General features: G+C 49.2%; 2 protein-coding genes across 11 annotated transcripts in view; one reads left to right on the forward strand and one right to left on the reverse strand.

The window, feature by feature from the left end:
* Stpg1 (sperm tail PG-rich repeat containing 1) overlaps nucleotides 1–6132 on the reverse strand; it is a 40590-nt gene extending 34458 nt beyond the window's left edge. The window contains exon 1 of one of the 5 annotated variants that reach the window (XM_040756366.1): nucleotides 5997–6132. The gene's annotated coding sequence lies outside the window, so the exon portion shown is untranslated. Of the gene's footprint in view, nucleotides 1–4944; nucleotides 5137–5462; nucleotides 5597–5996 lie in introns of those variants that run through there. The other 4 variants (XM_021232686.2, XM_013120243.3, XM_013120244.3 and 1 more) reach the window with 4 other exon arrangements.
* The window catches only part of Nipal3 (NIPA like domain containing 3), a 42086-nt gene continuing 25184 nt past the window's right edge, over nucleotides 6036–22937 (forward strand). For 2 of the 6 annotated variants that reach the window (XM_021232685.2, XM_040756365.1), the window contains exons 1-5: nucleotides 6072–6174; nucleotides 6264–6471; nucleotides 9958–10312; nucleotides 18202–18270; nucleotides 20334–20505. In XM_021232685.2, the coding sequence (XP_021088344.1) occupies nucleotides 10214–10312; nucleotides 18202–18270; nucleotides 20334–20505 (340 nt within the window). In that variant the 5' untranslated portion in view covers nucleotides 6072–6174; nucleotides 6264–6471; nucleotides 9958–10213. The other 4 variants (XM_021232684.2, XM_021232682.2, XM_005079604.4 and 1 more) reach the window with 4 other exon arrangements.

Raw genomic sequence — 22937 nt, forward strand, 5'->3', positions numbered from 1 at the left:
TCTGTAACTCTGACCATCCATCCTCTGTGAGCGGTGCCTTTTTCTTGTCTTGTTGTTTGAGACAGAGGTGTCTGTGTAGTCCTAGCTAGTCTGGAACTACTTATGTAGACCAAGTTGGCCTTGAACTCACAGAAATCTGTTTTATGACCTTTTTCCCCCAAACACATCTAATTTCTTTTGTTGTTGTTCTGTTTTAGAGACAATATCTCACTACATAGCCCAGGCTGGTTTTGAACTTGCAGTGTTTCTCTCTCTCTCTCTCTCTCTCTCTCTCTCTCTCTCTCTCTCTCTCTCTCTCTCTCTCTCTCTCTCTCTCTCTCTCTCTCCAGTCCTGAGATTTCAAGAATGTGTCACCATGACACATGACACAACAGCCTTCACCTATTTTGGTTTATCTGCCTTATCTTTTCTTTTTTCTTGTTTTCTTTTTCTTTTTTTGACAGGATCTCACTAGTCTCTGACTGTCCCAGAACTCACTATGTAGACCAGGCCAGCCTCAAAACAAAACAACAACAAAACAAAAACAAAAACAAACAAAGACAGGAGCAGGGTCTCAGAGCTAGCATTCAGCATCCAGTCACTGGTAATTAGTGTCCAGCCACATTGAGGATAGGATCTCCCCAACCTTGGTAGAAGAAACAGCTCTCTGTTGGCTTGGATGCTTTGCTTTTCTGATCTTCAGCTGGAACCCCAATATCTATCTCTGGGTGTTTTGTTTTGTTTTTTTCTAGACAGGGTTTCTCTGTATTGCTTTGGAGGCTATCCTGGAACTCACTCTGTAGACCAGGCTGGCCTCGAACTCAGAGATCCGCCTGCCTCTGCCTCCGAGTGCTGGGGTTAAAGGTGTGTGCCCCCAACGCCTGGCTCTATCTCTAGGTTTTTTATTATTTGTGTTATAGCTCACTTTATTTTTTTTGAGACAGAGTCTCACGCTGAACCTGGAGCTGACCATTTGACTTGCTGACCTGGGAGCCCCAAGAACCCTCATGTTCTCACCCCTCCCCCCCAAAGCAGAGATTCACAATTTGTGGACAACCCGTGAGAGCTGTAAAGGAGGACTCTACCCCTTGGTGGAAACAGGCCCTTGTCTCCTTCCTTGAGGGTTAATCAAGTGGGACCACCCTGGGAAGCGGGGTTACCTTAAAATAGAGTATTCCCCCCAGTGCAGTCTCTACCAGCTGCCATGGGGTTCTGCAGGATCTGTCCACCCAGGGGTAACGATTTCTTCTTTTTCTTTCAGATGCTGGCCAGAGCCCAAGTATGCTTTTAAACTCCCTAATGCTTCGAGCTCCCTTAATCTTTTTCTAAAGATCCCATGCCTGCCAGGCTGCTGACCTCCATCTCAGCTTCTCTTCTCCATCCGGCTCCTCCCTTCCAGGTTTACAGCCCGCCCACCCAGGGCTTCTCCTTTCAAACTCTAATACATTGTCCTGAGCTTTTGCTTGAGCTAATTCTTTGTCCTTGAGCTTCTGTTTGTGTCCTTCTTAAATTCTTTTATTAATGAAACTGAGAACCCCTAGAAAGGGCCCTGACTCCCCAAGATTCCGTGTAGCATTTCTCTACTGCCTTTTAATTCCTAGTCAGCAGGGAAAACTAACCTGTGCCTGCACCGCTAGGCAGCATATTTTTCTTTGTTTTTAAAAAGACCTTCCTGTCCATGTTCTCCTTCAGCCCCGCAGTGATTCTTCGGGTTTGCGATGGCTGCCCTGAGGGCCCTTCTGCTGGTTCCACCATGTTCGTCACTGGCACTGGTGTCACATTTGTCATCACTGGCACCGGGGTCACATTTTCCTGGATCTCTGTACTGAGCCTGAACAGTATGAAGGTCCCGTTCTTGTGCACTTGCATACTTTTTCCCGTCCTGTTCTTGGTAACTTGCAGATTCATCTGACCCCTCCAGGGTTTCAGACTTTGAAAGGTTCAGAGCAGCTTTTATTCTGGAAGAAGTTCATCTTCACGAATAAGGCATGATTTGCTTTTCCTTTTAACCGGGTCTCTGACAATCTCACTATGCAGCTACGGATGTCCTTGAACTTCTGATCCTCTTGCCTCTCCCTCCTGACTGATGGATTGCAGGCATGCATGCACCAACATCCATGCCCCCTGTATGTGGTGGTGGGACTCAGATTCCCAGCATGCTAGACAAACATTCTGCCAACTGGGCCACACGCTCAGTCACTAGGCATGACACTTCTGTAGAGCCTACCTGTCCCTCACCTAACAATGTCCCTCCATTCTGACTTATGGGAACATGAAATACAATCAGTTATGTGACCTTAGGAAATGTCCTGCCTCCTGCTTCCTTGGATTCTTCTCAAGCTTGGGCAGGACATTCTTCAGCCAAGACTCAAAGAGATCCCTTCAGGTTGCCAACATTTTCCCAGGCAACTCTCTCCTCTGGCATTTTAGATCATATTCTTGGTTCTTTGGCTTTTGTGAACTCCAACCTCCATGACCTTATGTTAGGTGGCCTTCTATCACTGGAACAAAATACCAAAGACTTTTATTGGCTCACAGCTTCAAGGTTCTCAGTCTCCAGTCACTGGTCCTGCTGCTCAGGGCCTATGTCAGCACTGTACATGACAGCAGGAGCACAACCTAGTGGAAGGGTCTCTTCACTGCACAGCATCCAGGAGACAAAGAGAAACAGGAAATAGCCAGGTCCCAGTATCTCCTTCAAGATCACAAACCCAGTGACACAACTTCCTTCCACTAGGCCCCACCTTCTAAAGGTTCCACAAGCCTCCAATACCGCCAAATAAAGATTCCACAAACCCCCAATACCGCCAAATAAAGATTCCATAATCCCCAAATACCACCAAATAAAGGTTCCATAATCCCCCAATACCACCAAATAAAGGTTCCGCAACCCCGCCCCAATATCACCAAAGACCAGGGACTAAGATCTCAACACAGGCTTTGGGGGCCATCCAAGGTGCAATCTCTAGTGTGCTTCACCTCCGAGTCTGTTTCCATTCCCCTCCTCTGGTGGTGCAGTCTGGAAACCACCCCCTCACTGAGTGAAGGGAGCCTCCCTCGGGGCTGCATTGTAGTGCCACCTGCTGCCTGATGGCCAGAGAGTTTTCTAATCTCTCTGGGGCACTTTTGTTTTGTTGTTTTTTGTTTTAGTTGTCAATAGCATGAACACAGTTTCATCTACAAAGCAATTAATGTTTCATGAGCAGATTTACAATTTTCCCCTTTCCCCCTAAGGAACTCACACCATCTCCAAATACGAATGAACGGAGCACTGAGTAAACAAAGGTCTGTCTAGAGCTTTCTCCCTCCATGCGCCTTCCTTGCTGAATGCATCTTCCCAGCAGCAATTTGCAGCCTTTTTGGGTAATCTAGGATTTTAACCTTTTATAAGATCACGGGAAACAATAGCTTTAAAACACTAAGGTATTTCAAGGCAACCATCAATAATGACCACAGAACAACGTCTCTGAGTGTCTCTGAAGGCAGGCAGTATTCACTTGCCACACGGCAGGTTCAGTAAGAACCGTCTGCAGTATTCACTTGCCACACGGCAGGTTCAGTAAGAACCGTCTGCAGTATTCACTTGCCACACGCAGTAAGAACCGTCTGCAGTGTTTGAGGATGCTGGGAGTGTGGCTCCTTTGCTGGGACATCGCCTAACAAGCACACAGCCCTGGGTTGATCAGCGGCAGTACTTACTGTAATCCAAGCTCTCAAGGAGTAGCGGCAAGAAGATCAGAAGTTCAAACCGAGCCTGGTCTACATACTGAGTTCTAGGCAAGCTTGGGCTGTATGTCAAATCCCTATCTCAAAACCAAAATGACAGTGCTGGATAGATGGCCCAGTAGTTAAAGATTCGTTGTTGCTGTTTGTTTATTTTTCCCAGAGGACCTGGGTTCGATTCCAAGCATTCATATGGAGACTCACAACCATATGTAACCCCAGTCCTAGGAGACCCCAGGCCCCCTTCTGGCACCAGACCTGTACATGGCACACAGTTTCACATATGCAGACAAAATATCCATAGACATAAATAAAAATTAGTTTAAAACTGACAAAAGGAATTGTGGAAACCTCGTGTGGTGGTTTAGTCATTTAGTGCCAGCACTCAGGAGGCAGAGGTGGCCAGAATTCTGTGAGTCTGAGGCCAGCCCTCCATAGAGCATTCCACGATAGTCAGGACTACATAATGAGACCTGTCTTGAAAACAAAAATGCAAGAGATTTTAAAAGAATTATGCTTCTCATGCAAATTATCAACTTTTTGGAAAATGTAAGAAATTATAAAAATGTCAAACAATGCATTATCCTGCCACCAAAAGGTAACGCTGTCAATCTTGCTTTCCAGTTTTCAATGGGATGCCGGTGCAGCAGGTAGGGAACAGGTATAGCCTAACTCTGCACTGCATGCTGCCCAGGTGAGCCTTCTGCTCTTGACCGGCGGTCACCACCTAGAATCTACACTGATTTCCTCCAGCTTAAAACATCCTTCCTGGAGCGGGGGGAGGGAAGCACATAAGACTCAAGGAACTTTCTGAAGCCTCAGGGTAACGACCCTGTATTTTGCTTGATGAGAGAGTGTCTCAGGGGCCTAGATGAAACTGTAGTAGCTGGCTAGTGGCCCCAAGATTCCAGTCTTGCCCTTTCATTCTACAGATGGGTAAAATGAGGCCCAGAATTAAGGAGACTTGCTGAGGAAGTCTAATGTATCAGCGGGGCTCTGTTAGAGCTGGACTCTAGGTGGTCCAGCCGTGTGTGGCCCAGGACCGGTGCCCCTCAAAGTCTGAAACAGGGCGAGTCAGATGTCCAGACCACTCATAGGGTCCAAGGGGAAGGTGAACCATAGTTAGCCGCGCTTTTCAGATGGGTACGCTGAGGCATACACTGACCACCCCCACCCCACCCCAAGTGGCACCTTCTGGCCCTGGAAGCACCACCCAATTGGGCACAGAGATTCCCCACGCACCCGGAGTCTGGAGGTCTCAGTGGGTGTCCCATGGAGTGCGCCAAGTCCTCCCCAAGACCTCAAGGACCCTCTCTCAACAGGAGCAGGCTCCTACCTAGTCAATCTAGCCTCTCGCCGCCCAGTCGCTATGGCAACCACTGGCCTAACATTCCAGAGTCCGGTGGCAGGCAGCTGGCTAACTCTAGCCAATGGTGTTCTCTGTTTCTCTAACGTGAAAAGCTGTTGGCCAATCGCTAGGGCCGTTTCAAAATCAGCAGAGAAGCTACTAGAATTTCAGGGTTTAGGTTGATTATGCCAGGACCTGTGGCAGGGAAGTATTAGGGGTTTTGTTTTTGAGTTTGGGGTTTTGTTGTTGGTGGTGATGTTTTGGTGACTCCTTAAAATTCTTAGAGCCAAAGGTCTAGGAATTTAGCCCACTCAGAAAACTCTACCCAAGGAATAAACCTGAGTATTTGCATCCATCCACGCCCAGAGTGTGAGAAAAGGTGATGGCGCAGCTCCGCAAGGGCAACCCTTACCCGTCTCACCGCAGCCCGGCTTGAACCCACCAAAGGCTCCTTTAAAATTACGGAATAAGCCTTTTATTCTAAGCCGTCTCCGGCGCGTCTGCCGCCCACGCCTCAAGAAAAAGACCTCGCACAGCCCAGCTGGTCTTTAGGCATCTCCCATAATACAATATGGCAGCTCCATCCTCTCTGAAGTGCTCCCTCTCAGTTCTACCGGCTCACACCTGAAGCCGTTTCCATCGCCGAGGTCGCCCCAATGTCATTTCCTCGTAAAACCTGCGTGATCCCATCTCTGAACCGAATGGCGTGTGCAGGAAAATGTGTGCGCTGCAAGCTCCAAGCGTGGGTTCATAGTCATAGCAGAACCCCTGGGAAATAGCAGCGGGGGACTATGATGATTGACAGCCTTCCGGGGCTGCTGAGCTGCAGGCGTGCCGTGACTTTAAGGATGCCACACAGCCAACAGGTGGGACGCAGGCGCTGGGAAGAAGGGGTACGCATGGTGCCCGAGACACGTCAGGGCTCTGATAGTGAAGGAATCACTACCTGGTGGGAGCAGCAGGAGCAGCTCCCGGGATCGTGGTTGTTAGCACAAGCTGCGGGAACACCTGGCGGACTGCTCGAACCCAGCCCACCTGTCGGGCAGGAGGAGGTGAACGGCCATAGCCTGGGAACCAAAGCAGTCTGGACTTCATGCTTCGGCCGCTAGAGGGGCCTCCTCCAGGTGAGTGCCGGGTCTCGCCCCTACGCTTCAAGCGAGCTTGGCGGCGCAGCCAATTATCTCAGGATATCCCGCCCATCCCCTCCCGACAGCCACTCGCCTGCGCAGAGGCTCCGCCAGCTTGGAACTGGCAGACGGGGTGACAAATCAAGTCTCGACCTTTGAAAGCAAAACACTGACTGCAACCCCCTGGCAACTCGGAGCTGGGAAGGGATCCAGGAGGCTGTACCTCGGGGTGGCGCGGAGCGTCCCGGGTTTCTCCGGAACCTGGGATAGGTGGATGTAGAAGCAACGCCGCGGGTGAGTCGTGGTCAAGATTGAGGGAAGGGAGACTTGAATTCAGGATTGCTGTTTTAGGAAAAGCAACGCATTTTTAGCTGTCTAACGGCCCGCTAGTATAAATACCGACTCTCTTGCTGTGGTCAGCCTTGTCGGTTTGGGTCCTGTTGCCTCCGATTTTTTTTCTTCCATATTTTCAAGGAGGGTGGGTACGGGTTTGCCTTAATGAAGGTGATTCCGGGCGTTACCAGATGAGGAAGTGGAAGGTACTGCCGGCTCCAGCATGCTGGAAATTGTCGGTGCAGCTCGCATATGGATGGACGGAACCCTGTGCTTGGTACAGGAACAGAGGTGTGTCTCCCGTGCGCCGGAATGTCCAGCTCAATGGGAAAGGGCCTGAGAGTGACACCCTTTGGTGCCCAAAAGCCCCGGGAAGGGAGAACTTGGCATGAAACCGATATTCTCTAGTCGTGCTAAATCGTCAGGTGGTGACAAGACCCTGCGCACGCACACACCTTGTTTCTGGTTACAGCTAATTTCTAAATGAACTATTTTTCGTGGCTGTGAGGCTCAGTTCTTCTCTCTGAAAAAAACTTGCTCAGTGGGAACTAATGGAGTAGTTGATTTGGATGAGGGATTGGAGTGGAGGCAGGCACTTAGTGAATTCTCTTTCCTTTCTTGGGTAAGTGACCATGAGCTGTGACTGTGACAGTCAACACTGAGTGGCTGTGTGCCTCTTGGACATATGTCAGTCAGTCCTGGAAAAGTGCTTTGAAATCAACACTAAACCGTCACCAGGCCAAAGTGTGAGCCTTATAAGGGAGTGCAACTTGCAGCGTCCAGGGGGGCTTTTGGGTGACTATATGCAAGCCCAGTGAGGACCTTCCTCTCTTCGTCTTCCTGCATTTAGAGCCCTGTGGGTTCCCCAGGTAGAAAGGGAAGCTGAAACTGCTGTTTGAAAGCCAATGAACTCACCACACATGCACCACACAGAGAAAGAGAGAGAGAGAGAGAGAGAGAGAGAGAGAGAGAGAGAGAGAGAGAGAGAGAGAGAGAGAGAGAGAGAGACACGGAGGGAGGGAGGGAGGAAGGGAGGGGAGGGAGGGTGGGAGGAAGGGAGGGAGGGAGGAGGAGAGAGGGAGAGAGGGAGAGAGGGAGAGAGGGAGAGAGGGAGAGAGGGAGGAGAGAGAGCCACCAGATGGCCTGGAGAAGGTTAGAAGGCCTGAATTCCTTCTGTTCTTCCTAACTGGTCCCCAAGGTCTGTTTGCTTTCTCTGACATCCTGTGGGTGGGGCTGGGTATTTCTGTTTGTGGTTATGAGTCCTGAATAAAGGTTTTTTTTTTTTTTTTGCCACAGTATACCAGGGGCTCTACATTTAGTCAGGAGTGGGTCTGAGCTAGGTCTCTAGAAGAAGCAGGGGATCTGACAATTGCCTTCAACTCCAGACTGGATGAAGCCCTAGGCCTCTCCCAGGTAGAAGGAGCCCTAGACCACCCTCATGTTAATGATGCCAAGACAGAGATACAGACATTTAACACAGCATTGCTTTTGCACACATGCAATCTAATGAAGAGTAATTATGCCCTTCCAGTCATTAGACAGCCCTATATTCATCAAGTCTTACAGGTAAGAAACATGTGAGTCAATGAGTTACCACATGAGGGGGTGTCTTGGGCATGAATAATGTCTCAAGTGAACACAGCAACAATGCTTTAACTTTAGGCCCTGTATCAAGCCTGCATTTGGCATTTCCTAGGTGCTAGGCATGATGTCATCTTGTGAACTCAATGCATTACACTGACATTCCTAGGCATGGAACATGTGGCAGAAAGATCGAGAAGCTATGGAATACACAGTGTTTTGAAGCCTGGGCCTTGGCGGAGGCTGAGCCGTTGACTCTTTCTTGGGTGCATGCTTGGGAGATAGGACCTCACACTGTATATATGGATAAACTACAGGATTAAATTGGGGAGTGGGCCTTAGTGGCTTAGTGGGTCAGGGCACCTGCTGCTAAGCTTGATGAGTTGAGTTCCCAGGACCAACATGCAGGATGGGAAGAACTGACTCTGCAAGGTTGCCTTCTGATTTCCACGTGTGTCCCATGTCATCCATGCCTGTATGCATGCACATACACACAATAAAGGATGTCAGAAAATAAAAACTAAAGTAATGCAAGTGGTGTTTGGCACTGCCAGCCATCTGCCTCGTTCACCTTTATACGCCGTACTTCATTAGACTTACTGCAGCCCATGGCATAGAAGCATTATGAGCCATATTTTATGGCTAAGGAAACTGACTCAAAAGCTGAGTAACCAGGCCGAGGTACGCAAGACAGCACATGGCAGATCAAAAGCAATTCAAAATGTTTGAAGGAGCCAGTGCGATGGCTCAGCGGGTAAAAACACTTGTCAGGCAAGTCTGATGGCCTGAGTTCGATCCCTGAAGCCCACTGTGGGAGGAGAGAAGCTCCACAGGCACATGCTGGCACTCACGCCCACGCACACACACTCTCACACACACACACACACACACCTACACATACACTCACACACACCTACACACACATGCACTCGCACACACACACCAGTAATAAATTAAATGATTATAACATAAACTATAACAAACAGATATACAATAGAATCTAAATTTGTATGGTTTTTGTTGATGCTTTGGGTGGGTTATTTTGTTTGTTTTGTTTTTTATTTGCTAATAAGAAGATTCACAGACCCTTTTGCTATGGTGGTAAGTCTTAGTGCAGATTTTTCTCTTCTGTGTTTGGGGGAAGTTTGAGAAACACTGAAAACACTAGTCCAATGACATTAATAGGGTGATTGTCATCCCTGCTCCTACTTGAAGCCACATGACTGTCTACACTTTACAGATCAGATGCTGAGTCACTCAGAGCCAAACTGACATGGATATCTGGTCCAGCCTTCCAATACTGTGTCCCTCACCCTATGCCACGATTTTCTTCACATTCTTTCCTTCCTAAATTGAAAACCCCATGATTTGGTGTTTGGTTTGGATTCGGTTTTTATTGTTGGTTTGGTTTGCTCTAAGAAAAGATCTCATTATATATAGCCCAGGCTATCCCATGGTCCAGCCTCAGCCTCCCCTGAGTGCTGGGACTTTGAGCATGTGCTGCCACACCCATGATGGTTCCTATTTGATGCTCCTGGGATCTATTTGTTGATTTTTGGAGACCTGGAGAAGTGGATGTAGGTGGTCTTTTATCTTGTCCTCAAACTTATGGAGGAAAGGAGGGTTCAAATTAGGATGTAATAGGAGGGAGGGAGGAGAGGAGGAGAGGAAATGGGATGTCTAAAGGCCAAGGATAAGGCTTTAAGGAAGAGGTCTTTATTCAGGGGTCAGAGGCTGGATAACCATGCCTTCACGGTCCCCTTTTGCATGGCCAGCCATGCTTTGTATAAAGAGCTTTTTCAGACAATGAAGTTGGGTGCTAAGTCTCATGTCCATGAATTTTTCATGTCCTTCTCCACCACGCAGAGCTTGGCCAGAGTCAGAAGACACGCCCTTGCCCTTCCGCTTTTGAGAGACATACGAGCTGCCTTTTTCTCGGGGAACCTGAGGAGAAGGCTGTAAATCAACCAAAAGAGCCCAGAGAACTCATCTTGCCGAGGAAGAGACTCCGGAGGCTGCTGGAAGGAGGTGAACACGGGGAGAGATGACTTCCAGCTTGCACCCTGCCTAGCAGCAGCGCCAGCGCCCAGCCAGGCCAGGCAGGATGTGCCACTAGACAGCCATGGACGGGGCCCACAGCACAGGCCTGCAGCTGCAGCCACTCCCACCCACCAGCAGCTCCGTGAGCCTCAGCAGCAGCGATGGCCCCTTCTCCTACAAGGCAAGTGCTTCACTTTCCTTTGGGAGTTTGTGGGTTTCTAGCCAGAGGCACACAGGAGCTGAATGGTGTCACCCATGTGCCCAAGGTCTGTACACTGATCACCAGCAGACACAGGCAGGCCCTCCACACATACGGCACAGCATGGAATCCAAAGAAAAGAAATGCTTGTTCAAACAGCTAAAACTAGGGCTGGAGGCATGGCTCAGGCAGGGGAGTGCTTTCTACTGGACAAGGGTGAGGATCAGAGTTTGGATCCACAGCACCTCTGTAAATGCCAAGTAATTTTGGCAGGCTGCCTATAACCCCAGCACACGGGAAGAGGAGACTCCCTGGAGCAAGTTGGCTAGCTAGACTGACCAGGTCAGCCAGATCTGCGTTCAAGCAAAAAACCTGGCTTCAATAAAATGGAGAGTAAATGATGAGCTGAGGAGCAAGTGATGAGAACTCCGAAAGTTGACCTCTGACCTCCATACACCCTGCACCTGCACACACATGCAAACACATCACACACACACACACACACTGAAATAACATAAATACAAATGTTGCAAAAATAGACAGTAGAGACATATCTTAAATACAGAGTTAAAAAAATATGCTTCCAGTTAGGAGGTTTGAGGTTTGTTTATTTTTTAATATTTGTTTTATTTTATGTGTATGTGTGTATATTTGTGGGGGTCAGAAGTGGTGTTTCCTCTGGATCTGGAGTTACAGATGGTTGCGAACCAGCATGTGGGTTCTGGGAGACCAGTGTGTGCTCTTAACCACTGAGCCATCTCTCCCGTCCAGAAGACTTGGGTTTTCGTTGGAGAGCTTCTCTGTTCACATCTCAGTCTACCGTGTCTTTTTCTAGTATCTTAAGATCCAGTAGCACACTGTTGTGAAGGTTTCGGATCCCGGTTGCTACGGTTCCCCTTGCTGGTGGACTACTTCCCCATGCCACTGACAGTGGGATGCCTTCCCCAAAGCACGCTTCCAGAATGACTGCCTGGTCACCAGCTGAGCTGCTATAGGGGAATTTGCATGACGGCTTCCCTGTGGTTGGGCATTCAGGTTGTTTAGCTGTGGGATGATGTGAACTGGACATGTCTGAATGCCATCCCTGATGGTCATCCCAGATTATTTCCTTGGGTGTGTTTTAGATTGTTTCCTATGAATAGGTAAAAGGTCTTAGTGTCAAACTTTGGTGTTCCTAACGAAACATATAGAGACTGGAATCATTTGTTTTGTTTTGTTTTTTCCTGAATTGTTGGTTCCTTAGCTTCATTAACTTTCACTGTGATAGAACTTCGGGAAGAAACTCATAATTCCAGGTCACAGACTGTTATAGCAGAGAAGTCACAGTGGCAGGAGCTTCAGGGAGCTGGTCACATGACATCCATAATCAGGATCAGAAAGCAAAGAATGCATAAATGCTAGTCCTCTGCTGGCTTTCTCCCATCCTCCAGGACCCAAATCCAGGGAATGGTGCCACCCACAGGGGGTAGTTCCTCCCACGTGGGTTAACATAAGACAGTCTCCACACATGCCAACTGGCCAACCAGATCTAGACAGTCCTTCACTTAGACTCTCCTCCCAGGGGACTCTAGGAAGAACCATCACGTGGGAGGGTGTGGAGAGACGGCCCAGTGGTTGAGAATGCTGACTGCTCTTGCAGAGGACTCAAGTTTAGTTCCTAGTACCCACTTGGCCGATCCAGGAGATCCTGCTCCTCTTCTGACCTTACCCACACATCTGGTGCACATACATACGCTCAGGGGCATGCACACATGACATGCATAAAATTAAATAAACACTTTTCTTTAAGGTAGGCCTCACAGTCAAGGCTCATAACACCCTGGACTGAAAGAGGCTTAGAGATCATCAAGCACTCTGGTTGTGTGGACTGTGGAAATGGAGTCAAATGATGAGAAGTGACATAGTTGAGCTCATGTAGCACATTGATGGGGAAAACTACAACTTATTTTTAACTCTGTGGTGATAAGAATCACGACAAGTCACGAGTGTTGAGCTTCGTTCTGCTCCAGTGCTGTGCTGAGTCCTTCGCATGTGTTTTCCCTGGCTAAAAGTACATATGTTTTCCCTCCTCTGTAGAGTGGGGTGACAGTAATACCTGCCTCCTGACCATTAGGAGGAACAAATGAATCCGACCACATGAGGCTTGGAATAATGACCCACGTATGATGGCTAGCTTTCAGCAGGTGGCTGCTAACAGCGTTTTTATCTCTGCTTTGGTGATAAGGAAACTGAAGCATGAGGTTGTGTGGTTACCACGCTCTTAACCACCTCACTGGCGTCGTTGTGGCTTCTCAGCCAGTTCCCTCTCTGCTTCGACACACTCCCGAGTGCCCCTGTCACCCTGTAGGCCAAGGCAGGCGATGAGGACAGAGAGACGGCAGCAAATGAAAGGGCTGTTTTCATTTTAATTCCATCCGATCAGGGAGCCTGGATACACGTATGCAAGTCCCGGTCCCGAAAGTCTGCCTGGAACTGAGCTGCTGTAGAGGGAGCGAGGACTCTGACCCTGACATTTCTTGATGATTCTGTCCCCCCTAGGTAGCTCCCATGCAGAGATGGGTCTGTTTCAACGCCAAGGCAGCATGATTTTCTTGCTCTCTGATCTTTCCATGGAAGCCTGTCATTTCCACCCATCTTGTGGCCATGACCGTGTTCTGGGAGAAGGGGTGGGTGATGGACAGAACAGCTACAATGAAGATGGGGAGACCTGAGTCCAGCCCAGCTTCATCCTCACATTTGATCTCAGACGAGCCAGGCCCTCAGTGTCTGTCTATCAAATGAAGGGGTGGAGTTTGTGATGGTCCCCAGGCCTGGCTGATACCAGACATACCTGGGGAGCTCTGTCTCAGCCTTGAACTCAGCTCTTTGCCTGCACCTTCTCTCTTTGCAAATCTGGATCTAGCAAACCTGAGATAGAATCCTAGAGGCTGCCGTTTATAAAATGGCCTCAGGTGGGTCAGGCTGCCAGCCTGGGCAGCTGTGTGGATCAGTGAGCTGCATCTTCCCTGGAGTCTAGGAGAGAGATGGGGAAGACAGGTCTCCACAAGGACCTACCATTAAGAAAAAATGTGGTGCTGGCCCTTGGGAGGCAGAGACAGATGGATTTCTGTGAGTTTGAGGTCAGCCTGGGTTACACAGTGAGACTCAGTCCCTGCCCCCCCTGAAAAAAAAAAAAGGAAAGAGGGAGGGAGAGAGATGGCAGAGCAGAGTGCCGAGATCTCGGATTTGGACTCTGACGGGCTGGCTTCAAGCCCCAACCTTGATGCATCCTAACCTAGGAAAGTCACAGACCTGCAGGTGAGGCCAGTGTTCTTCCTATAGGGTAATTAGGAGATGCTGGAATGCCCAGAATGAGGAACCCCAAGCCACATGAGTCATCCCTTTCTGCTTGGGAAACCCTGCAATCCACCCAATTCCTTTATCACATGTTCCAGCACTTCCCAATGGGAAATAAAGGTCCTTTGTCCATAGTTCATATTATGATGCCGTAATAGCAGTTAATATGTGTGTTGAGCATTGACTGTGTAGCAGGGACTGTGCTAATCCTCCTGAAAGTCCCAGGAAGTACTCTGTTAACTTCATCTCATGTGTAAGGAAACTGGCACAGAGAAGTCCATTAACTTGCCTGAGGCCACACGGTAAATACAGTCAGTAAAGCTGGAATTCAAGTCATTTGCTCATCACCGTCCGGGGTCCTGGCCACCATTTTGTGCCGCTTGTATTGTGCCAGGCTTTTTCTGTTCCTGCCACTGGTGATGAGTGTGGGGATGGCTGTCATCACAAGGCAGGCAATGCCTCCCTGCCAAAGACAGTGTCAGGGAGGTGGCCTGAAGCCAAGCTGCAGGCGTGGCAGAACCTGGTTCACCGGAGTGCATTCTTTGGAATGCCCGCCACCCAAAGCCCGCCAGGACACAGCTTACCTGTTTACAGTCCGAGCCCAAAGCCCTGGGGGAGATCAGTTTAACCTCCTAGTGATGGTGGTGTCTAGATGGGGGCTGGGGGAGCAGACCCGAGGGGACCCTGGCAACGGCAATGTGAGCTGACTCACGTGAAGACAAACTGTAGCAGCTGCTGGGATCCTTTCCGGGCTTACTGCGTCGTGAGATACTTCATCTCCCTCTTGTGGAACATCATCATAGGGCTTATAATCAGCCTCCATTCTAAAATCTGAAGGCTGAGGCCCAGAGACTTGAGGTCATTCCCCCAAAGTCACACAGCAAGGAGGTAGCAGAGACAGGACCCTACTCAGGTCTGCTGGCCTGAATCCAGACAGAGGCGCCTTTGGTCTCTCCACTGTCTCCCTGGTGCTGAGGTTGTGGGGAGCTTGCAGCCGTGAAGAAACAGCCTGAAATCTCACCACCCCTGACCAATGGTGCCCTTCCAAGTTTCACTTTGAGGACACTTTGGCCCAGAGGTCTCACTGAGTAGATGCCCGGGACTTCTGACTTTTGCCACATGAGTGGGGCACCCTTTCATTCTGCAGGTGTCTCCATTTAGGTAATATATGGTTATCATAAACTTAAGGCCCATTGCTACTTCTCACCCCAAAATTATAGGGGGGCGAAGTGTCCTGGCTTGAGCTGGGCTCTGCTGGGCACACATGGGTGTGATCTGCTCCTCTAGCCTGGTCTCGTGCCCACTCAGGTGATGTCTCTGTGAGAAGCGGTGCCTGGCAGCGTTTGCCTGCTTAGCCTGTCACCTCCACCCTGTCACCTCCGCCCTGTCACCTCCACTGTCTGCTGGGAAGATGGGAGACAGGCGAGGACTGGATGAGATGTGGCCCCAAACTGTTCACCCCTCTGAGGTGATGGGTTCTCGGGACACGCAGCCCAGGAGAAGCTGTAGCCTGAGCCTCCACCAGGCAGTGTGGACCACGTGTCCCTCAGCTGGGACCTGCTTGTTCCAATTTGTGCCTTAAGGGCCATGTCTTAAGAGTCAGTGTTAGTCACACACTCGTCACTGTGAATGGACCCCACAAGGGGACCAAGGATGACTCTCCAGCAACCGAGGGAGCTGCTGGGGGTCATGCCTTCACAACCAGAGTCCCGTCTTCAAGCTCTGAGGTCGCAGGAGGAGCTTCAGGCAGGATCCTTCTAGACTCTGAATGCCTCGTGCCAAGCCCTGAGGGCAACTGGTGAATGTGTGTTCAAACTGTGTAACCCCTGGGCGGTGGCAGCTGTCCATGACTTTAAATGTTCATAAAACTACACCACGCACCACTTCATAAGGGTTCAGGGGCATAATTAGCGCTGATGAGGCCCTTGGAGACATTCAGATCTGAGGGCATGAGTGATGTCTGTTGTTACTCACTGTGTCTGTCTGAAACTGGCTATTAAAAGTTAAGATTAATGTGCTGCCCAAATGGCTTTGCCGAGCAAACTCAGCTGCCTGCGTCAGCACCAAGTGGAGTACTTACACAGTGCCCCACCCCTCCTGGAGATCACGTGCCCTCCCCCTTCCCCACCCCCCCACCCCTCCACCCCCCCACCCCCGCATTCTTATCAGGAAGTCAGAGATCATGCTTCCGATCCCAGGCCCTCCTGTTTGCACCCTGGTCAGGTTGTATCACCTCTCCAAGGTTTACTTTATTCATCCGTGAGCTTCCGGCTCTCAAGCTGAGAAGAGATTAAAGTGGAACACTACCTCTTAGGGCTGTTTTGGAGTGTTTGCTGTTTGGTTAGTTTTGGGGTTTTAGTGTAGTTTGGTTTGGGGTTTTTGTTTTGTTTTTTATTTATTTTGGAGTGTATCTGTCTATTTGTTCATCCATGTGAATGAGTGTGTGTGTGTGTGTGTGTGTGTGTGTGTGTGTGTGTGTGTGTGTGTGTACCATGTATACTCAGGAGTCCTCAGAGATCAGAAAAGGTGTTGGGGAATCCCTGGACTGAGTTACAAGTTTGGGAGCTGCCATGTGGGTGCTGGGAATCAAACCTGGGTCCTCAGAAAAGAGCACTAAGAATGCTGAACCTCTGAGCCCTCTCTCCAGCCCTATGGGTTTTGGATTTTTTATTTTATTTTATTCTATTCTATTCTTAGGACAAGGTCTTGCTATGTAACCCAGGCTAGTCCTGAACTCACTATGTAACCAAGGATAGCCCACTTACTCAGTGCTGATATCATAGGTGTATCCATCCCCCATGCCCAGTTCTCCTAGGGTTGTATGTGGCCCAAAGGGAATGTCTAGAGAGGGACTCAGCCATCACTTGTGAGCACTGTGCAAATGCCAGCCTTGACCATGGAGCCCTTCGCTCTGAGAGGTTCAGGTGCCTAAACTGGTGTGTCCCTGTGGGTTTTCTGGTTTTCACTTCTCCATTCCTTCTCATCTGCCTTCCCTGTAGTGGTGTTAGCTTGTCTGTGTGGCGGAGGGCTTTCCCCTTCTTTAGCTCTTAACTTCCCCTTGGCACAAACAGCACCTTCTCATGGTCTCGTTCTTTTAGTTAACATGCCATCAAAGGACAGCATGGTCTCTGTGTGAAAGAAATAGTGGCTCAGTTACAAGTTGAACCGTATGAAACCATTGTATTTCTCTGTCAAAAACAGTCAGCTAAGGGGACTGAGGAGATGGCTCAGCAATTACTACTTTCTACTCTTGCAGAGGAACTGGGTTCGGCTCCCACGTGATGACTCTCAATTGTTTCTAACTCTAGTTCTGGGGGAACTTATGCCCCTCTCTGGCCCATGCAGACACTAGGCATACATGTGGTGCACATAGGTGCATTCTGGCAAAATATTCAAATACATACACATAAATAAAAATTTAACATGATCATCCGGGGCTGGGGCTGTAGCTTAGGTGGTGGGGTACCTGCTGACCTTTTAAAAATGATGGATGTAACATGCCTGGCACAGAAATATGTCCACAGTGTGTTGTACACACAGTGCTGTGCCGTGGGTGGGGGAGGCTTCAGATCCCCAGGAGCTGAGGCCACAGGCAATTGTGAGCTGCCTCACATGGATGCTGGAAAGTGAGCTCTGAGAACAATATGTACTCTTAAGCATGGAGCCATCTCTCCAGACCCATGATCTAATGGTTTTTGAGATAACATCTCATAAGGATGACCTTGAATTCTTGATACTCCTGCCTCTACCTCCTAAGTGCTGGGATGACAGGTGTGGCCACCACATCCTGCTCTTAACTGTCATTTTTATCACCTGTATTTCCTAATTTTCCTATCATAAATATATGTCCAGTAATTTTTTCCATTTAAAAAATATGCCAAGGAACCTGAATCTCACCGCTAGGTTGATATAGACAAGTTTTGGTTGATTAACCAGCTGGAAAATCCCCACTGACGCTGGCTAGTTGGGAGGTTCTTGCTGAACTGTAAGACTTCCCTGGCCAGATGGCGATGGTAGAAGCCCCAGCCTGCGTTTCTCTCATCCACACTGGTTTCTACATGCTGCTTTTCTGTACGAGATGGTGGCAGATAGGTGCGTCTCAGAGGCCAGAGGGTCAGGTTTAGTCCTGTTCAGGTCACCAAGATGAGGACAACCAAAGATAGTGTTTTCTGGATGTATCCAACTCAGGACAATGCCCTGTGGATGCCCAGGTGGTAAGATTCCAACCTTGGGCCGGACGGTGGTGGCACACGCCTTTAATCCCAGTACTCAAGAGGCAGAGGCAGGTGGATCTCGGTGAGTTCAAGACCAGCCTGGTCTACAAGAGCTAGTTCCGGGACAGCCTCCAAAGCCACAGAGAAACCCTGTCCCGAAAAAAAAAAAAAAAGATTCCAACCTTGGGTCTAGAGGGAGAGGGAGGGGAGAGTAGGCCCTGTTCTGGTTTTGTTTAGGGGCAGACTGTTGTATGCCACATATGTCCTGGGACCCCTTGACTTAAGTGCCACTCACATCAGTTCTGTGACCCTTCCTCCTAGGAAAACTTGATTGGCGCTCTCTTGGCGATTTTCGGGCATCTTGTGGTCAGCATCGCCCTTAACCTGCAGGTGAGTCTCAGGTGCCAGTGCTGTCCCAGGCAGAGGTGCAGCACAGGTGACCAGGTCTGCTGTCTGCTCTCTGGGGAGACACTGTCTGCTGCCTGAATCTCTCGACAGTCCTTGTCCTCCTTCCCCTCCCCACGCCGGCCAGGCTCCTATAAGTCAGAACCTCGTTCTCTGTATGTGTATGCACGGGTGGTAAATGTGTGTGTACACATGTGTATGCAGGTGGACACACCTGCGTAGAAGCCAGAGATCCATGGTGGGCACCTTCCTCAATTGCTCTCCGCTTTATTTATTTTTTAACATTTGGTTTACTTGGAATTTTGTGTTAGCAGTGGGTGTGGGCACACAAGTCAGGTGCGTACAGAGTCCAGAGTTACCAGGTTCTCCTGGAGCTGCAGTTACGGGTGGTGTCTGAAGTAGGTGCTGAGACCCAAACTCAGGTGTTCCAGCAGAGCAGCACTACCCTTAATGGCTGAGTGGTCTCTCCAAACCCACTATATATGTGTGTGTGTGTGTGCGCGTGCGTGCGTGCGTGCGTGTGTGTGTGTGTGTGTGTGTGTACACACATATACATATACATAAACATATACATATATATATTGAGATAAGGTCTTTCACTGAACCTGGAGCTCAATGATAGCAAGACCAACTGGCCAGCAAAGCCACTTCCTGTTTCTTTTCTCCCCAATGCTAAGATGACAGGCAGCCACTGCCACACCTGACTTTTTGCGTGGATGGTAGAAACCAAACTCATGCTTGTACAGCAGACACTTCTCCAACAGTGCCGTCTCCCCAGCCGAGCCCCTGGCCTTCTCTCCAGCAGTGGAGTGGCATCTTAACTGCAGACCTAGATCTTGTCTCACACTGCCCGTGCCTCCAGCTGCCAGGGTCACTGTGGTGCCATCACCTCAGCTGTAGTTCCAGTATTGTCAGTGCCTCAGGGACGGGGGCTGCAGCGTTTGCCGTAGAGCCCCCACAGCGCCTGGCCTGGTGGTTGCCACAGCTGTGCCATGCGGCGGGCTGATAGCTTGAGGAACTTCCCCTGAGGTCCCAGGGAACTGGTGCACTTGTGTCCTAGGAGACAAGAGTGTTCCCATGCTGGTGGCCGCAACAGGAGTTAGTGGATAAATGTCCTTCATTAGATTTCTCAGCGGTTCTCCAAGGCAGGCCCTGAGTCCCGGGCAGAGTGGCATGCCTGTTATCCCCGAATTCAAGAGGTGGGCAGGAGGTTTCCGTTTCTTTTCTTTCTTTATTTTATTTTTATGCATGTGAATGTTTTGTGTGTCTGTGTATGTTTGTGTACCGTGTATGTGTGTGTGTGTGTGTGTGTGTGTGTGTGTGTGGTGCCTGTGGATGTCAGAAGAGGGGATTAGAGCCGCTGGAACTGGAATTATAGATGCTGTTAGCCACAATATGGATGCTGGGTACTGAACCCGGGTTCTCTATAAGAATAACATGTGCTCTTAACCGCTGAGCCATCTCTCCAGCCCTGAGGACTGAAATTTCAAGACCAGCTTGGGAGACATGAGACAGTGTCTCAAGAAAAGAGAGGGGCTAGAGCGATAGCCTAGTGGGTAAAGTCCTTGCCTTGCAGGCTTGAGGACCTGAGTTCAATCCCCAAAACTTATGTAAAAATAGCCAGTTGTGGAAGGCACACAGTGCTGGGGTGGCAGACAGGTGAGTCACTGGGGCTCACTGGCAAGCCAGCCTATTTGTCAAGCTCAGGCCACTAAGTCACTCTGTCTCAAAAACCATGGAGAAAGATTGTTTTCTCTGGCCTACACATACACAGACACATGCATACACATACATACATACGTGTGCACATGTGCAAATGTATACCAACATACCCCCTTGCACACATGTGCATGCATATCTACATGCATGTGAATACACACACACACAAAGAAATGCCTATTTCCAGGTCCCACCTCCAACTCCTCCAAACCCAACTCAGGCCCTTGTGGATGGTTTTTTAAAGTGGATTCCTTCATAAGAGCCTTTCATTTTTCTCCATACATCTGGTCAAACATCTGTTCAAATTTCATTCCTTTTTGGACTTGTAGAAATACTGCCACATCCGCCTGGCAGGCACCAAGGACCCCCGGGCATACTTTAAGACCAAGACATGGTGGCTGGGACTGCTCTTGCTGCTGCTGGGCGAACTGGGCGTGTTCGCCTCCTATGCCTTCGCACCACTGTCACTCATTGTGCCCCTGAGTGCCGTCTCCGTGATAGGTAAGTTCTAGCCTGCTCTTTACCCGGGATCCATGGTCTGTGTGGCCCAAGTGCCACCACGGGGCCCCGAGCACTCGCACAAGCAAACAGGCAACGAGCAAGCAAACCCTCTTGGGGCCAGGCGTGGTGGCGCACATCTTTAATCCCAGCACTTGGGAGGCAGAGGCAGGTGGATCTCTGCAAGTTCAAGGCCAGCCTGGTCAGCATAGCGAGTTCCTGGGCAACCAGAGCTATATAGAGAGACCCTGCCTCAAAAAAATCAAATCAAAACAAAGGAAGCTATTCTTGACAGCTGGAGAAGTAGCTCAGTAGTTAGGAGCACTGACGGACCCAGGCTCGGCTCCTAGCATCCGCATGGGAGGTCACAAGGGACTGTAGCCCCAGTCTCAGGGGATTCGATGCCCCTCTTCTGACCCCTTCAGACACTGCATGCGTGTGACACACTGACCTGTGTGCTGGTAAAACACCCGAAAAAGGTTAAAAACAAAAAACAGCACTCTTGTGGTCATCAGTTTGAGAGGGAGTGAAGCAGGAAATGGTTTGGGGAGGAAAGGGAAGAGGGAAAGTGATGTGATTATATTTTAACTTAAAATGTATTTTTAAAAATATACGCCGATTAAAAAAACAAAACAAAAAACACCTTTGCTTTGGCGGTAGGGTCTGGCATCCATGTCACACACAGGCCCAGCTCGGAGCACTCTTCGGGATTTCCTTCTTCCTGCCTTGCCAGGTAGAGACTAGTAACACCCATTTTACAGATACATGAAGTAAGGCACATGTCACACAGCCAGGAGCAGGCAGGGACTAGCCAGGGTCTCCACCTCCAGACCATGTTTAAGATTCAGAACACTTTTTGGAATTGCTTTTATGGCCACTTTGAAATGAAGTTAAGCCTTGATCTGAACATCTTCACACTAAGGAGGCGTACTAAGCTGTCGTCAGTTCACCATCTTGCCCCTCTGAGAAACGATCGCTCGTGCTGGGATCTTTCCCTGTCACCCCGTCCAGTCGCATGCCAGCATTACCTTTCCCACCTGTCATTGTCCCGAGATTTCCACACCAGGGCACCTGAACCAATCAAAGGTGAAAGAGCTTTAATGTCCCAAGGTCACAGATAAAATCCAGTTCTAACCGAGACAGGTAGCCAAGTGAACAGTCGCCTGCTGTGCCCAGGAGCTGGAACAGTGGACTCATCTCGAATCTTTCCTTCCATTTTGCTAGCACCACTCTGCCTGGCTCTCCCCTACTCTCAGGAAAACAGCGAATCTTGGCATCTTACATCTCCTTGATTTCAAAGGTCCTCTTTATCACAGGGAGGGCCTGTGCATGACACACATGTGGTAACTGTGTCCCTCCTGGGCTCAGGGCAGACATTATTAATCAACCATAACTTTCCTTCCAGCCAGCCTTGTTGGACCTCAGAATCCTTTGCTCTGCAGGCAGCCACTACCAATTATAAGCAATTGGAAAATGGGAAACTTGATTGGATTTCCGAATTGCTCTAGAAGAACCCCTCTCTGTTGAGCAGGGCTGCTGACCTGGCAGTCTGCAGAAGAAGTACTGAGGTTTTCCCACCCAGTGTCTTTTCTCTTAAGTATTAGGGATGAAACCCAGGCCCTTGTGCGTTCTGGGCAAGTGCTTGCTGCTCAGCTACGAGGTCGGATCAGTACCTTTTCTTTTCCCAGTGTTTTTCCTAAGGGGGTTTGAATATCTCCATCTTCCCCTGTGGTCTTCTGGATTGATTCCTGAATTCAAGCCACCACTGAGCCCCACTGATAGTTAGATTTATGTCGTTGTCTCTGTTCTGTCCACTGCTGGGGTCTCTAAAGACCTCTTGGAACCTTCGTTCACCATGAGGAATAAGTGACTGAAGGACCAACACTGTAAATATTAGTCTTCCATTTTGAATAAGGAACCAACTTTAAACTTAGAGGCTGAGAGCTGGGAGGTGCGGAATGATGGCCTGGTTGGTGCCATGCCCTGGTTTTGATGCCCAGTGCCATAATAAATAAATGAGTAGGGTGAACCGTGACAAGATTTGGGGGTCGGGCTGGAGAGACAGCTCAGAGCTTAAGAGCACTGGCTAACTCTTCCATTGGCCCTGAGTTCAATTCCCAGCAAATACATGATGGCTCACAACCATCTACAATGAGATCTGGTGCCCTCTTTGAGCATGCAGACATACATGCAGGCAGAACACTGTATACATAATAAATAAATCTTTAAAAAAAAGATTTGGGGGTCAGACATGGGGCTTAAGAAACTCTTTGAACCTCCAAGGTCACTCTATGAGAAATATATTTGGCACACTAACAGCTCATCCATTGGCAACTTTTCCATAACTGTTCCAAGTACTTCAATAACAAGAACTGTTTTATTATGAGCATTTACTGTACACTGAATGATTTGCATATAGAATCTTATTTAATTTC

Source organism: Mesocricetus auratus, unplaced genomic scaffold (assembly GCF_017639785.1).
Source record: "Mesocricetus auratus isolate SY011 unplaced genomic scaffold, BCM_Maur_2.0 Super-Scaffold_100014, whole genome shotgun sequence".
In the NCBI taxonomy this organism is placed as follows: domain Eukaryota; kingdom Metazoa; phylum Chordata; class Mammalia; order Rodentia; family Cricetidae; genus Mesocricetus; species Mesocricetus auratus.